At 39.6% G+C, this 15,789-nt stretch overlaps 1 protein-coding gene across 4 annotated transcripts in view; it reads right to left on the bottom strand.

Annotated features, from left to right (window-relative positions):
• Positions 1-1,489: 1,489 nt before the first annotated feature.
• The window catches only part of Rhot1 (ras homolog family member T1), a 71,568-nt gene continuing 57,268 nt past the window's right edge, over positions 1,490-15,789 (bottom strand). Inside the window, exons 19-21 of one of the 4 annotated variants that reach the window (XM_036196064.1) lie at positions 15,502-15,597; positions 13,832-13,954; positions 1,490-2,553 (exon numbers count right to left, since the gene is read on the bottom strand). In XM_036196064.1, the coding sequence (XP_036051957.1) occupies positions 2,436-2,553; positions 13,832-13,954; positions 15,502-15,597 (337 nt within the window). In that variant the 3' untranslated portion in view covers positions 1,490-2,435. The remainder of the gene's footprint in view (positions 2,554-13,831; positions 13,955-15,501; positions 15,598-15,789) is intronic. The other 3 variants (XM_036196067.1, XM_036196065.1, XM_036196068.1) reach the window with 3 other exon arrangements.

Raw genomic sequence — 15,789 nt, 5'->3', positions numbered from 1 at the left:
CTCTCCTCTCTTGACGTTTTGTGAATCAAAGACACTTATCTTAAAAATGACAAGATCAGCCATGCATAGTGGCATATTCTGTAAGCTTTTAATCCTGGCACATGAGAGGTGGGTCTGTAAGTTCAAAGCAACCCTGGTCAACAAAGGGTGTTCCAGGCCAGCCGAAGTACTTAGGTGAAACCTTGTCTGAACAACCTCTAAATAAATAAATGAAATACTAAGATTGAGGAAAAATTTAAATACATAAACCCAGTATTTCCACACATACACCCAAACCCCCCTGGAGCCCTCAGAATAAATAAATCAAATAATAAGATTGAGAAAAATGTTTAAATGTATAAACCCACCACTTTCCACACATGGACTCCAACCCACCTGGAGATAGGGTCTCTCTGTGTAGCCCTGGAACTGCCCTGAAACTCACTCTGTAGCCCAGGCTGGCCTCAAATGCAGAGACCCACCGGCCCTGCCTCCCGAGTGCGGGGTTAGGGTGCTCCACCACGCCCGGCCACTTTCCATCTCTTAATAAATTGCTTTCTCTCCTGTTTCTCACAGCCATAGCAGTCTGTAAGGCTTACTATTTTAGCCAAGATAAAAAGAAATGTGGAAAGAAAGAAATAGCTGTCTTTGCAACTGACATCGATTCATTTGGTATATGGGAAGTTGTCAGAAAACAATGAAAATTAAGGGCCTGAGAGCTCAGCGGGCAAAGGCATGTGCTCACCAAGCCTGACAGCTTAAGTTCCACTGCCAAGATTCACACTGTACCAGAGGACTGACTCCTCTAATGTGTCTTCTGACCACACACATGCCATGGCACACACAGGGCCATATACACAGATATATAAAATAAATACAGTGTAATAAAAAATTTAAAGAAAATAGGCGTCTTTAATCCCAGCACTTGAGAGGCAGAGCCAGGCGGATCTCTGTGAGTTCGAGGCCAGCCTGGGATACAGAGTGAGTTCCAGGAAAGATGCAAAGCTACACAGAGAAACCCTGTCTCAAAAAACAAAACAACAACAACAAAAACAAAAAACAAAAAAAGAAAATAATAAAAATGAGGTGTCGCCACATTTAATGTTTTTTCTTCAAACACTGAATGAAAATGGGAAGAGGAGGAAGGAGAGACAGGGAGTAAGCAAGAGAACAAGTTTATAATGCGCGAGTTGTTATTAGTTGCTCATGAAGTGTGATCATGTGAGAGAGACTATTTTCAGAACAGTGGAGGGAAGAAGCATCATCTTAAAGACTAACATGAGCCAGCAAAGGCCACAGCAATTGGCGCAGGCAGAGGCACACTGGCCTCGGAGGACACACCTCTAGACTTTAGACAGATCCAGACACACAAATCCTATTCCGCTTCCTTTCTACTGAGTATAATGTTTTTGTATAAAAAATAATTTCTAACCTAAGAAAGGTAGAAACCAGAGGAGTTGCTATACATGTGGGCAGAGATACTTACTTTATAAGACACAAAAACCCAAGATCACATTACACAGCAGTTATTTATTTAAATACCTGAAAAGGTCAATGATGGAAAAAATAGGTTTCTTGTGAGAGTTTATAGTCATTAGATTTATTTTACCATTAAAAAAGTGTTGCCTCCAGATTATCCTGGCCAGATATAGAAGACTTCACAACACATGCAGCTAGGCGATACACCACCATCCATGGCCGTTAGAGAACAGTTTCCACTTCAGTGAAATGCAGCAGTGGTCAGGGTGGCTTGTTCATTTAAACTGAAAACATTGATAACAAACTGTTTTCTCGTTTGATGGAAAGAGCTATAAAATCCCACACACTGACAGAGAAGCAATGTAGTCACACAGGTAACACCTCTGCTAACTGCTTCTGTCTCAGTTCCTCAGCCACACACCCAGATACACAATTTTCTAGATTTCACGATGGCTTTGATGCTGGCCTACCGTAAGTGGTTTGGGAAAGCTGACCTTGACTCCTGTGTGATCTTAAAAATAGAGAGAAATGGCTGTAGAAGCCGAAGGGTCATTCTGAGTCAACGTGAAATAAATATGTGATTCATGAATAACACAATCTCTGGTGATGACACCTAGCAGAGTGAGCCAAGTGAACACTATGACACTAATGTAGAAATGTCTGCAAATACCATTTCTATAACTCAGTTTGGGAGACCATATCTTGCTTGAATATATACATTATTTACAAAATATTCCCTTTTGGCCTCTGAAATTTAGCCACTTAAGTTTGGCTACTAAGGTGTTTTCTTTCCACATGCCAACTAATACTGCAGTCATTACTATCAGTAAAATACTCTTATGCATGAATTACAAATATTAATAAAGTAACTCTGCATGTATAAATATCTCAATATTTCTAGCAGAATTTAAAGCATTCAGAATGTACATAAAAGTATTTGCTTTTGGTAGGCCGGTCATTATTATTATTATTTTTAATCATCGCTGTTTCAATAATGCTTTGTACATAGCAAAGCCCAAAACTGCAAAAACAGTAGCACCAAAACTCGCTCGAAGCCAGAACGTGGAGCTCTTGAGGTCAGCTTGTGTCACGTGCCTGCAGTCAGAAAATAGAATTAATATTTAAAACATTATTAGTAGGAAAGTTTTACAGCAATCATCTAACAGTCTATCTGGGGAAAGTATTAGAACACTTGTCAGGCTAATTGCATACAGTAATGTTTACCCAAAACATTTATAACTATGGCTATACACAATGTAGGCATGTGTACAGACAGAAGCTACTACTTGGAAACTGACCTCTAAAAGTGTATACAGTTTTGTCACATGGGAAAAAAAGTTAGATGAATCAGCTGAATACATTTTAATGTCACCACAGTCCTTCAAAATGAGAATTAGGCTGGAGTCTCACAATTCTGAGAGTCTTATTCACGAAATGTGAGTAAGACAACATCTTCTACCCTCAGGAATCAAAAACTCTCTTGTAATCAGTTAATTGACAAGTGACAATAATACTGTCTCAAGAGCAGTGCTTAATATGTGAAAAACTTGAGACTTATAAAATTCACCCCCTCTAAAAAATTCCTCCCTAAGAGGAAGGGAAGACTAACCAGCTTGCATACTGCTAATTGAAGAGACAAAACCAGCAAACTTTGATGTTAGTTAAACAGGCAGTGATAATGACAGCAAATAAAGGGCATGATGAGATACGATGCATTAAAGGCAATGATACAAATGAAGCTATATTATACACAACAAGAACAGAGACAGCCTAATACCACAAACTGAGTTTGTGAGCATGCTCAGTTAATAACACTGCTAAGCACTGTCAGGTGTCTCAAGTATGACAGCTTACCATGAAGAGGAAAAAGTTTAAACAATGGTTGGATCATTTTATTTAAGTGTCAATGAAGAGAATTAGGCTGGGTTCTTAGTTAAGTGCACATAATTAAGGTGATGTAAAAACTTCCAGAATTAAGAGCTTAGTGAGACAGTCTTGATTACTTTACAATTAGGCAGATTTGAAGCAAAAGACCAAGGTGCTGTCATATGCAAAGAAGTTAAGAGCCGAGAGTTCAAACTGTACACAACAACTTTGCCTTGATCATAGCTACAGAATGTCTGTGTTAGCTCTCACAAAACGCAATCCATTCATCGAGAAACCACTGCAACACAAGCCAGTGCCCCATGCTTCTCACCACAGCCAAACAACACATGCACTCCACACAGCACCCTCACCAGAAGTCTCTTCTCCGTTATGTTTGACAAAGCAAAGTACAGGTTTACTCTATACTGCAAGTTAGCTCTTCCAACAGGCAATGTTTTATTTTCTTAGAGGGTTAAGGAAAAGAATATTTAGATCTCAGGTTTTTCTAGCTGGGAAGATTCCAACAAGGCCAACCCACTGGTGGTGGAAATGTTACCTGTCATCAAGAAAAAGCTGACCATGAGATGACTCCATGAAGATGGAATCTTCTAAGGAGCTGACGGCGTGCACCTGGTGAGTAACACTGCCTTCGTCGTCTGCTAACAGCATGGCACCCCACTCAGCTACACGGGCTTTTAACCTTTCACACACATGCACACGGTTGGCAGTGCAGGACTCACGAAAGAACGGGACTTAAAATAACATCTCTCAAGTAAACATCCTACATGTATTTTGGGTTGCTTTTCTATAAGATTGAATCTTATGATTTCTATATTTAAAATATATGCATTACATAAATAATTGCTGAGTTAAAAACACTCTATGTACTCTTAAAACATTCATACTCTGAACAAGGAAACCTGAAGCTGCTACATGCATCCCTACATATCCCTAGGAGGCTGGTCTTAGTATGAGACACTGAGAAAAACCCTTCAAACTACTACCATAAGCATTGCCTGACAACATAGGGTAACCACAGTAAGTCACTCAACTGATGTTCACAATTATTAGTCATGAAGTTATATGCTTAGAATTTCAGAATGTTGAAAAGTACTCTCCATGAAAAAAAATGACTCCAATATTCCAACCTGTTAGATCATCAAGGATCCATACTGAGATGAACAGAATTTGCATTTCCCATAAGGAGAGAGATGATTTAAAGCAGTGACTCTCAACCTGTGGGTCTCAACCCCTCAGAGGGAGGTGTGTTCAATGAGCCTTTCACAGGGTCGCCTAAGACCATCGCGAAACAGAAATTTACGTTACGATTCATAACAGTAGCAAAATTCCAGTTATGAAGTAACAACGAAAATAACTTTGTGGTTTGGGGGAGTCACCATAGAAGGAACTGTATTAAAGGGTTGCATGCAGCATTAGGAAGGTTGAGAACCACTCATAAATAGCACAGGCTGAAAGTGTATCAGAGCTTTTGTTTCAACTTGGAGTGTCTATTTTGTGGGTAATACTAGGGAATAACCTAGGGCCTTGTACACTGCATCACTGAGCTACATCCCCAGGTCTACTTTTTTATTTCCTGGCAGGGATTTGTGACGTTGCTGAGGCTGGCCTTGAGCCTGTCCTCCCACCTCTGCCTCCCAGGGCTGGATCACAGGCAGGAGGCACTGTGTCCAGACAGTTTGCTTTTGTGTTGGAGTTTTCTCCTCTAGTCTTCAATACACAGGTCCAGAGACGTTAGCCATGTCCGAACAATTAGTTCTGTCAGCATGACTTCTCATGAGCAGTCCTTAAATGAGCATGTGCTTTACAAAGCTCCGAGTGTCTGTCATTTTCAAAATGATTACTTGTGGGGGTAGGGAACGGGGCAGGGCAGTGCCTCGGCATCCATGTGGAGGTCAGAGGCCAATATGGAGTCAGGTCTCTTCTTCTATTTGGTAGATCCCAGGGACTAAACTCAGATCGTCATGCTTAAGTGGAGAGTGCCTTTACCCACTGGGTCATCTTGCTGGCCCTCTGTATTTGAGACAAGGTCTAATTCTGCCCCAGTTTTCTGAGTTTGGGATTTGGAGTGTGTGCCAACCACAGCCAGATTTCTTTTTGTTATATTTGTTGCGTTTTTAAACAGTTTATTAGACTGTTTTGGTTTTTTGGGACTATGTTTCTCTCTGTAGCCTTGGCAGTCCTGGAACTCACTCTGTAGACCAGGCTGACCTCGAACTCATGAGATCTGCCTGCCTCTGCCTAAATGCTAGGATTAAAGGCGTGCACCACCACTGGCCGTCCATATTGATTAGATTTTTTAAAATGTGTTTTGCCAGGGGCTAGAGAGATGACTCAGAGGTTAAGAAGATTGTCCTTAGAGGTCAGAAGGAGGGTATCATTATATAGGATCTTCTGGAATTAGAGTTCCAGATGGTTGTGAACCATGATGTGGGTACTGGGAATCAAACCTGGTCCTCCTCAAGAGCAACAATTGCTTTTAACCACTGAGCCAGCTCTCCAGTCCATCTGTTATACTTCCAGTATTACTTTAATATTCTCCTGTGACTTCTTAGAAAGGAAGCTGAAGTTTCAATCTTCATTCCTTTCATCTTTCCATTGACTCTTTCTAACTATAACTCACAGGAAACGAATGCACTAACAAAAGTGATAATTCTAATTTTGCAACTCCACTTGTGTATCTCAGGGATGAACCTTGAAGAAAATATTCTTCCGATAACTGTAATGCATGAATTTTTTTTTTTTTTTTTTTTTTTTCTGAGACAGGGTTTCTCTGTGTAGTTTTGCGCCTTTCCTGGAACTCCCTTTGGAGACCAGGCTGGCCTCGAACTCACAGAGATCCACCTGGTTCTGCCTCCCGAGTGATGGGATTAAAGGCGTGCGCCACCAATGCCCGGCCCATGCATGAATTCTTTGAGTTCTTAGGACACACAAGTATTATATACAGCCTTTCCCTTTTCCTAATTACATATTTCAAGTTGAAAACTACACCAAGGTTATCAAACTACAATCAACTTCTGTTTCTAAATACTCTACAAAACAAACAAACAAACAAACAAACAAACAAAAAAACGGTTTCTGAACCTCCTTGTTTCAATTCTCCAAGTGTTTTTACCTGATATTTCCTACATTACGTAATAATAATGCCATTATTGCTACCAGTTTGTTATTCTGATTTCAGTGTGTGTGTGTGTGTGTGTGTGTGTGTGTGTGTGTCTGTGTGTCTGTGTGTCTGTGTGTCTGTGTCTGTCTGTCTGTAATGCCAGGGATCAAAGCCTGGCCTCATACATGTGAAGCAAGCACTCTAACATTGACCTACAATTCTGGCCCTGCTAGTACAATTCTCCTAACGAATAGAAGGCATGAAATATTTAACAAGAAGTTTCTGAGGAGAGATTAAGAAATCAGTGCACAGCACCCAGTAGAGATGCACTGGGACAGAAATCATCAGCAAGCTGTTAACTGAGCATGCCTAATATTGACATACTATGGAAAAGAGTGTTGCTATGCACCAGTGTCAAGAAATGCATTCCCAAGTAGTAAGAACTCAAGTTCATAGATGACTTAGATACACAGCAAATGTGTAAAAAAAGAGCAAATCAGGCAAACTCAACCTTGTCATATTCTTTAACATATGAACCAAATGGAAAATAATCTGAAATCCTAATCATCAGCAGCTGACTGAGAATCTGTAACACAAGTTCTTGAGTAATCTTAAATTTAACTATAGGAGCTAAAGGAATGGCTCAGCAGGTAAGAACACAGGTTGCTCTTCCAGAGGATCTGAGTTCAAGTCCTAGCACCCACATGGAGGCTTACAACCATCTATAACTGTAGTTCTAGAGGATGACACCCTCTTCTGGCCTTCTCAGGCATCAAGGATGTACATGGTGGTGTACATACACACATGCAGGCAAAAGTCTCATATACATAAAATAAGATAAATTAAAAAAAAAAAAATGAACCTCACCTATGTGTTAGAGATTCAAAGACCTATCCTTAAAGACATATAAGCAAAGTAGATGATGCATACAAGTCACTAAAACAGGATTTCTCTGTACACATTACTTTACTACAGCATAATATTCTAAGAGCATTTAGAGTCCTGGTATTTATGATCCTATGAACAGATCCTTTTCAAAAGACAATTCTATGAAAAAGCAATTCCTTTTGGTCTGACAAAGAATAAAGTCCATTCTTTCAAAAGGACTAAATAAAGTAACATGAATTCAAACTTTAGAAGGGAAGAAGTTGGGTGATTATCAAAGTAACAGACAAGTGAAGTAATCTATTAGTAAACAGCTTAAAATAAACACCACATATAATTAGTTTTAAAATGTATTAAAAATACAATGGGGACAATGTCTATCCACACATCTTTTTTTTTGAATTGTTTTTTTGTTTGTTTGTTTTTTCCTGGAGCTGAGGACCGAAACCAGGGCCTTGTGCTTGCTAGGCAAACCCTCTACCACTGAGCTAAACCCCCAACCCTCCTATCCATATATCTTTTTTTGTTTGTTTGTTTGCTTGTTTTTCGAGACAGGGTTTCCCTGTGTAGCTTTGCGCCTGTCCTGGATCTCACTTGGTAGCCCAGGCTGGCCTCGAACTCACAGAGATCCGCCTGGCTCTGCCTCCCAAGTGCTGGGATTAAAGGTGTGCGCCACCACTGTCGGCTTATCCATATATCTTTAAGTCAGCAAATAGCATGAATTATGCATGTAGCTATTCACCAAACCTGAATAAATAATTTATATGGCTAATGCAATTAAAATGGAACGGGAAAAAAAAAAAAAAAAAACCAACCTAAAACCAAACAAAGCACCAAAGAAAATGGCACCAAAATAGTGAATTGTAAAGTAAACAATTATGATTAAATTGTAAGTTAGGAAAAGTGGGAAGATTACATACAGAAACCTTGCTTTGAAAGAGATTAAGACTATTTAAGAAGGGAGAAAGAACATGACCAAAATACACTGTATGAAAAATGTACAAGATGACCAAAAATCACTAAATAGCACAGGTGACTGAATGGAAAGAATACCTAAAGGACAGATCAACTCCCCAGCACTCTCCTATACATTAACTCCTATAGCATTACCATATAAAGCAGGAGTGTTCTGAATTAGAATAATAGGTACTAAGTAAGGACCTCTGAAGGAGCAGGCAGTGCTCTCTTAACCTCCGAGCCATCTCTCCAGCCCAATCTGACTATGTTATTATCCCTCAAATGTGTATTTCAGTTCATTCAATTCTTGTTATTCATCGTTGTTCTAAAGAAAAACACAAAACTATTCATATATAAAATATTGTCTCTATGCAGGCCTTGCTGTACTGGAATTATGTAAACAAGGCTGGCCTGGAACTCATAGGGATGCTCCTGCCTCTGCCTCTGGAGTGCTGGGATTAAAAGCAAGCGTCTGTGAGCCCACCACGTCTCACTTTCTTTAAATCAAACACTTCATGGAAAGTGAAAACCCTCCTCAGGAAATGAAGCTCAGTGAAAAGTCCTTCAATGACTTTTAATAAAGGAACTGGTCTTTTTCTGCTTACATTAATTATATTAATTAAGATTCGTTTAGCACTGCAAACCAATAGTGACCAATCCTCAAATTCTGTTAAAACCTGAGAAAATAGAGATGTTCCATTCTTGTCCACTGTCCAAATACTTTCTCTTGGGTAAGTAGTAAACTGTGGGGTGAAAAGCAGAGAAACTGCCACTCCTCGGGGGCCTTTTTTTCTGTCTATTTGTTTGTAACAGGATCTTGAACTTGTGGCAATCTCCTGCCTCAGCACTACACTATACTCTATTTGTCTCCATTTTCAGGGAACTTTATTTTAAAACTAGGACTGCAAAATGGCAGCTTATAAACAAGTTTTATCCTGGTAATTTCTAAAGTTTGTAATGGATATTTGCCAATTACCAGGAAATTTCATGTTGAATTTTGTTTTTGTTTTGGGGGGGTGTTGTTTGTTTGTTGAGATAAGATCTATCTCTCTATGTAGCCCTGGCTGTCCTGGAACTCACTCTGTAGACTGGCCTCAAACTCTGAGATCTACCTACCTGTGTCTCCCAAGTGCCTAGAATTAAATGTGTGTACCACTACACCTGGCTTTGTTTTGTTTTGTTTTCTCCTTGGTTTCTTGAGACAGGGTTTCTCTGTGTAGCCCTGGCTGTCCTGGAACTTGCTCTGTAGAACAGGATGGCCTCGAACTCACAGAGATCCTCCTTCTTCTGCCTCTGCCTCCTAAGTTCTGGGATCAAAGGCATGCGCCATAATCCTCTGGCTTTGTTTTAGCCCAGAAAGATTTAGAACTCATTCTGTAGCTCAAGTTGGCCTCAATCCCATAGTAATTCTCCTGCCTCAGCCTCCCTAGTGCTGGGATTAGAGACATGGGCCACCATACCAAGCACATGTCACATAAAAATGTTGATTCTTAATCTTTTATAGAGTCAGAAAGCCCTCCAACACCAGAACTACATGGCACAGGAACACAGCTGAACAGTAACTGCCTGTTATAGACAGACCTGTCTCAGCCACCATCTTTTCTCACACTTTCACATCACTCACCTAGAATTCTAGATCCTTAGGGAACGGAGTTTTGACCTCAACCCATCAACACTGCTTTCCTACAGCATTGTATACCTTGAAGAAATTTAGTACAGAACCCCTGAAGTTCAGTGCACTTCTACCCGATACATGGTGAAGCAGCAACCGAGATAAGGAAGGAGTCCTCTGAAACACACCCTGTTCTCCTCATCTCCCCGTTCTTGCTTACCAGATGTCAGTGATGAGCTGACACTGTTATTAAATTACTTCCCATTTTAGCAGATGTAACAGAAAAGGGCTGACTTGTTTGAGGATCGAAGTGTAGAGCAAGTACATTAATTTAAAGCATCTCCAAACTATCTCACCAGGAAACTGAATCAACCTCAGGGAAAATTGTCAGCAATGACACAGAAAATGAATCAGTCTGCTAGGATAGTGATTAAGAGCTTCTAGACCAGATAATGAATAGGTGGTTCATAATCAGTAATGAATGTAGGCCAAAATGGGTTCACCAAGAATAAGATATTAAACAGATGTCATTGCCTATTTAGTGGATAAAACAATCCATTGGTAAGTCAGGAGAATGCAATGAAAATTATACAGAGATTTCAGAAAAACCTTCCCTCAAACTCCTGATAGATAAGATACAATGTACACTAAGTAATAATATATGATTTATACTAGATAATATACTATTTATAATATGTAGTAATATGCAATGTATACTAGATAATACAATATACAATGTATAGTAGGTGAGAATGAATATTTTATTTTGATTCTTTGGTGCTAGGTTCTCAAAATGGAGTTCAGTTAAGCCTCAAACTTACTGGGTAAACTAGGCTGGCCTTAAACTGGAGATCCTCCTGCCTCAGCTTCCTGAGTACTGGTATTGCAGGTGTGTGCCACTGTTGTGGAATATTAACTAGGCAAAGATGTGTTACATTTGTTTATGCTGAGGAATATTACTTTTAACTATGTGTGTAGTGGGTAGCTGTTCTAAATATGACCCTGAATCACCGCCCCTAGTGAGGTAGCAAGTAACTGCTACAACTGCCTATGACCTTGAATTACATGCCCCTGGGATGTAGTCTCTCGGGGACCCTTAAGACCTGGGATGCACATACAAGGTGCTCTCTTCACTCCCTCATGGTTTGGATGCTGAGACTGACCAGGCAGATCTTGGACCAGGCAGATCAGTGTGGGACATAGCTCAGCTTTCCCAGACCCTATGATACATCTTCTGTGCCATAATAAGTTGTCCTCTAATAAATTCCTTTGCTCAGTAAATAGACTCTGAATTTCTCACATTAGATGTGAAGGTGTGTTACATTTGTTTCTGCTGCCTTTGTTAATGAAGTAAAGATGTACTACATCTGTTTGTGTTGCATTTGTTTAATTATGTAAACAAGTGTTGCATTTGTTTCACCTTGCCTGCCTAAGGCACCTGATTGGTCTAATAAAAAGCTGACTGGCCAACAGCTAGGCAGAGGAGGGATAGGTGGGGCTGGCAAGCAGAGACAATAAGTAGGAGGAATCTAGAGAGAGAGAAGGAGGAGAAGAGAATGATGGAGAAAGAGAGGGACATGCCTGGGGCCAGAAGCCAGGCAGCCATTAGCCAGCCAGCCATGGAGACAGCAGGAAAGCAAGAAAAGAAGAAAAGAGAAGAGAAGAGAAAAGAAGAGAGGAGGGGAGAGGGAGGGAGGGAGAGAGAGAGGAGAGGAGGGGGAGGGAGAGGGAGAGGGAGGAGGAAAGAGAGAGAGAAAGAAAAGAAAAGAAAAGAAAAGAAAGAAAGAAAGAAAGAAAGAAAGAAAGAAAGAAAGAAAGGGAAAAAGCTCCAAGGCAAACCATAGATAAAGAGAAACAGATTACAGGTGTATGCCCCCGCACACGGCTCAAGAACATTTTTTTCACTAGTTGAATTTTACATCACTCATTGACAGAGCTCCTATGGCTAGCTCACTTCTCTTTCTCTTCAGTCTCTGAGTAGTCGATATTATTTATCAGTAACTTAAAAACTAGAACACATTTAATCTATGCAATTCGCAACAACAAAATGACAGTTATATAATGGACAAATTATAACAATAATGTTTGAATGACTGAGCTAGAACAAATGGATTAAAAATAACATTTAGTAAAGAGATATGTGTACCTACATTTACATTTAAAATGTCAACTAAAATATTAAAACCACCATTAGAGAGGAAGGGGCATTTGCCTTAATAGTACTTCATATGAAGAAAAGATCCAATTTCAATTAACCCCAAGTTAATAATATATGTCAACAGTGGGATGGGGCTGATAAAAACTTTAGTCACACACTAGTCAGGTGCTGAACATGTGCACCTAATTTAAGTGAAAGCCAAAAGAAAATGGGGTGTTCTACCTGGAGAAGAGAAAATAAGGGAGACATGATGGTCATACTCGAGTATCGGAAGGATTGCTATGTTGATGGGGAGAGTGGTTATACGTTGTTCAAAAGGGCAGAACTTAAACTAACAGAGAGAAAGCTATAGGAAAAACATTTTAGCTAAAAAATTCAAAGCAAAAGCAAAGTCTCTGTCCAAAAAAGAAAGCCATAAGCAAATAGCTACCTCTCAGGAAGGCATGCAGGGAAGCATTCCAGAATCTTCCAAGTCTTAAGATTCCCAACATGAGAGCTCCTAGGTTTGTTTGGTTTGAAGTAGCCTTGCACTTCTGTCTGTCACCATGGTGGAGTTTGGTTACTCCTTTACAAATGCTCTCAAAGGACAGAGGCAGAGCAAGGTAAGTAATCCCTTCAAAGCAGAGCCTTCAGGGGACATTCTTATTTTGGAGCTGCTAGTGCACAAAGCCTCACTGAAACACTTACAGAATGCCTTCAAAACTAGCTTCCAACTCCAGGAGAACAGTCAGCATTTCACAGGCTCAGCTACTATGTTGGTGGTGACCATATACCATGATTATTTGATTCAGCCAGAGTCTAGCCAGGATATAGACATGGCTAGAGTATTCAAGGAAGGAACAATTAGCTAGACCATCTTAAACCAAATCTGTATTTAGCTTGACCATCTGTTTAATCAAGCCTGGCTCTTAATGATATTTAGATGACTTCAAAAACCAAATTCATCCTTAGATAGATACAAACTAACATTACGTAGGGCTTTTAAATAAAATAAAAAAAAAATCACTGATTTACAAAAGGGTAGCATGAGCAGAATGAAAATAAAGTTCACTGTTTTGAGAGAATGAATTCATCCCTTCCCCTTCACTTATATACTTACAAATACACTTATCAACTATGTCAGAGTTTAGCTTATTTTAAATGACTTCAGTAAGTGATCGGCCTGTTTGGAGTAAACAAAGCTAACAACCCTGGGGGAGGGGATTCAGAATACAGCACTGCAGCTCTTTTTTTCTTTTTCCATATTCCTTAAAGTCTTTAAGGTTGATTATTACTCTCATTTCCAGAAGCCATGTTCTTTCAAATAAACATTCCCCCAAAAGGAATACTGGAGTTATAAACGGTTTCAAGAAGAGAGAATCTGGTTCATATTAGTATGGTATGCATACAATTATCATAGGAACATGAACAATGTTTCTGATTTTGGATTGACATGTCTTTTCTTTACTATAAAAGTCCTACTAGTCTACAAATCACACCCAAAAGATCTATGTACATATTATCTTCTAAAATGGAACAGACAACTAACTTTCCTAGTGAAAAAGACTCAAAACCTTGTTTTATAGTTCCCAAAATAGACCTATTAATTTAAAAACCATTATTAATGATGATTACCAAACTAAACATTGTCACCACATTGAGACTTTCAGTGGGAGTTAGTAGGGGTCAGCTGCCTTGGTGCCTTTGTAGTGAGTAGCTGTATAATAAATAGTAATCCACTTTTTCTTTTGTATTTTAACAGAATGCCTGGTACCCAGTAAATAAAGTTAAGAACCTGTTAAGAACTGCAGTGAAGATTTTGTTCTTTACAGATTGCAGCAAGTCTGAGTTGAGGAAGTTCTGACAGATGCAAAATGTACACCTGTTGCAGGTGCACATACAGCGTAACCGGGCATGGCTGTGAAAACACACAGAAGGACAGGGTTGAGTTCTTTCTTATAAATATGGCACGAGTCGAGTGTGCCAACTTAAAAAAAAAGAAAGACTTAGGCATATGCAACACTCTTTGTAGAAAGGAAAAGGACAGTGTGGGGCATGCTAAAGTTGTGCAGAATTCCACATTTGCTGAAAACATAGTAAGTTGTAATAATTCTTCCTCCCTCCCTATAGAAAATCTAGGGAATATTAGCTATCACTTGAAAAGATGCTGGAGAGGGGAATGGAATCATTATTAGATGAGTTTTAGTGGAATAAATATGCACAGCTATAGATGGCACCCTCATCTAAATTAATAAAAATGAAACTTGAGTAAGCCATAGCGCCAACTGAAAGGACAAGGTTTGCTAGCATTGAATTACCACTCCCTTCTCTTCCTCCTCCCTCAGCATACACACATGCCTGAAAACCAGGAAGGAGAAGAGTCACAAAAACACAAAGTCAACAGACAAGTAGATTCAACCCTGAGAAGATATGAACAATATTGTCTTTAATTCACCAAGCACCCTGGCTCCCAAAGGAAATCGGAGTGCTTCATCAATTTGTACTACAAGAAATACAGGGTTAATTTCAGCTACAAAACACAGCAGCTATAAGTATGATGGATGAGACTCTGGTAAGGATGTAAAAATCTAGTGAGCCAATTGAATCCGTTATGAAATTGAAGGGTTTTCTGACTCCTTTCTGGTTGAATAAAGTGTCACTGGTTAGCACAGGCACATGGGGTGACCCATTTCACCTAAGCCCTGACTACAATGTGGGAACTTCCAATGATGCTCAGTGGTCAGACAAACAAAGCCATCACACCACCCACGATGAGGTACTGACTGGGAAGAGCACCATCTGATGAATTAAAGTCATCACTTCCTGTGACGTGTGATCATTTTTCGAGGCTTAGCTTGTGAGAGCTGATGAGACCACAGTACACAGTGGCATGGCTGTGGGCATTAGCAGCATCCCAACAGTGCCTAATTCCCAATATGAAGAAAAACAAGAATTTTGAGAATCAATGCTTAGGATATTTCTTTTTAAAACCTGGCTTGTGATGAGGAATTACATCACTGCTACCAAGACACTGCCAGCTGTCATACTGGAATCCATCTGTGATTTTATAAACTGAATCTGACTTCCACATCCACAAGGCTCCACCCACCAAAAAGGAGAGATGCAAAGTATGCTGAGCAACAGGGAGATGCTTCATGAGAAGTAGTTTGGTATCAATTACATAAGAAGTGTCTATGTATGTACATTTATCATATATACACACACACGAGTTAGCATGAAGTGCTGCAGAGATGCAGCTCCAGTCACACTGGCAGCTTCCTATGCAGCTGAAGAGGTACACTGAGGTTACAGAGACGGCACTCTATGGTACAGCTAGGCAGTGAGTCTGACCAAGCAGTGCGTTTCTAGATAGTTCTAAATACTAACAGCAAGGAAGGAGATCTGGCCACCCTATAAGAAAATGTAAACAAAATCCCACAGAATCATAAAGAAAAAGTAACTTACAAAGCAGTTTTTAGAAAGACCCAGATTTTTCTCAAATTCTCTATTCTATCAGTGCTGCCCATGTCTCGGGAGAGGCTGCCTCTGTAATGATCCTCTCTGTAGATAACATACATGAGAGTTTTAAAGCAAAGGTAAGACAGAAATAAGGTTTTTTAAATCTTATATTAAGACCTTTTGGAAGCTTCAGTCTTTGTTTACAACAATGTTTAATTATTACTGCTGTATTTGAGTATTGTATTGATTATACTTTATTCTAGTTTTCATGAAAAAAATTACTTCAAGGCTAAA

This window comes from Onychomys torridus, chromosome 8, assembly GCF_903995425.1.
Source record: "Onychomys torridus chromosome 8, mOncTor1.1, whole genome shotgun sequence".
NCBI classification, from domain to species: Eukaryota; Metazoa; Chordata; class Mammalia; order Rodentia; family Cricetidae; genus Onychomys; species Onychomys torridus.
This window is presented reverse-complemented; position numbering and strand designations above follow the sequence as displayed.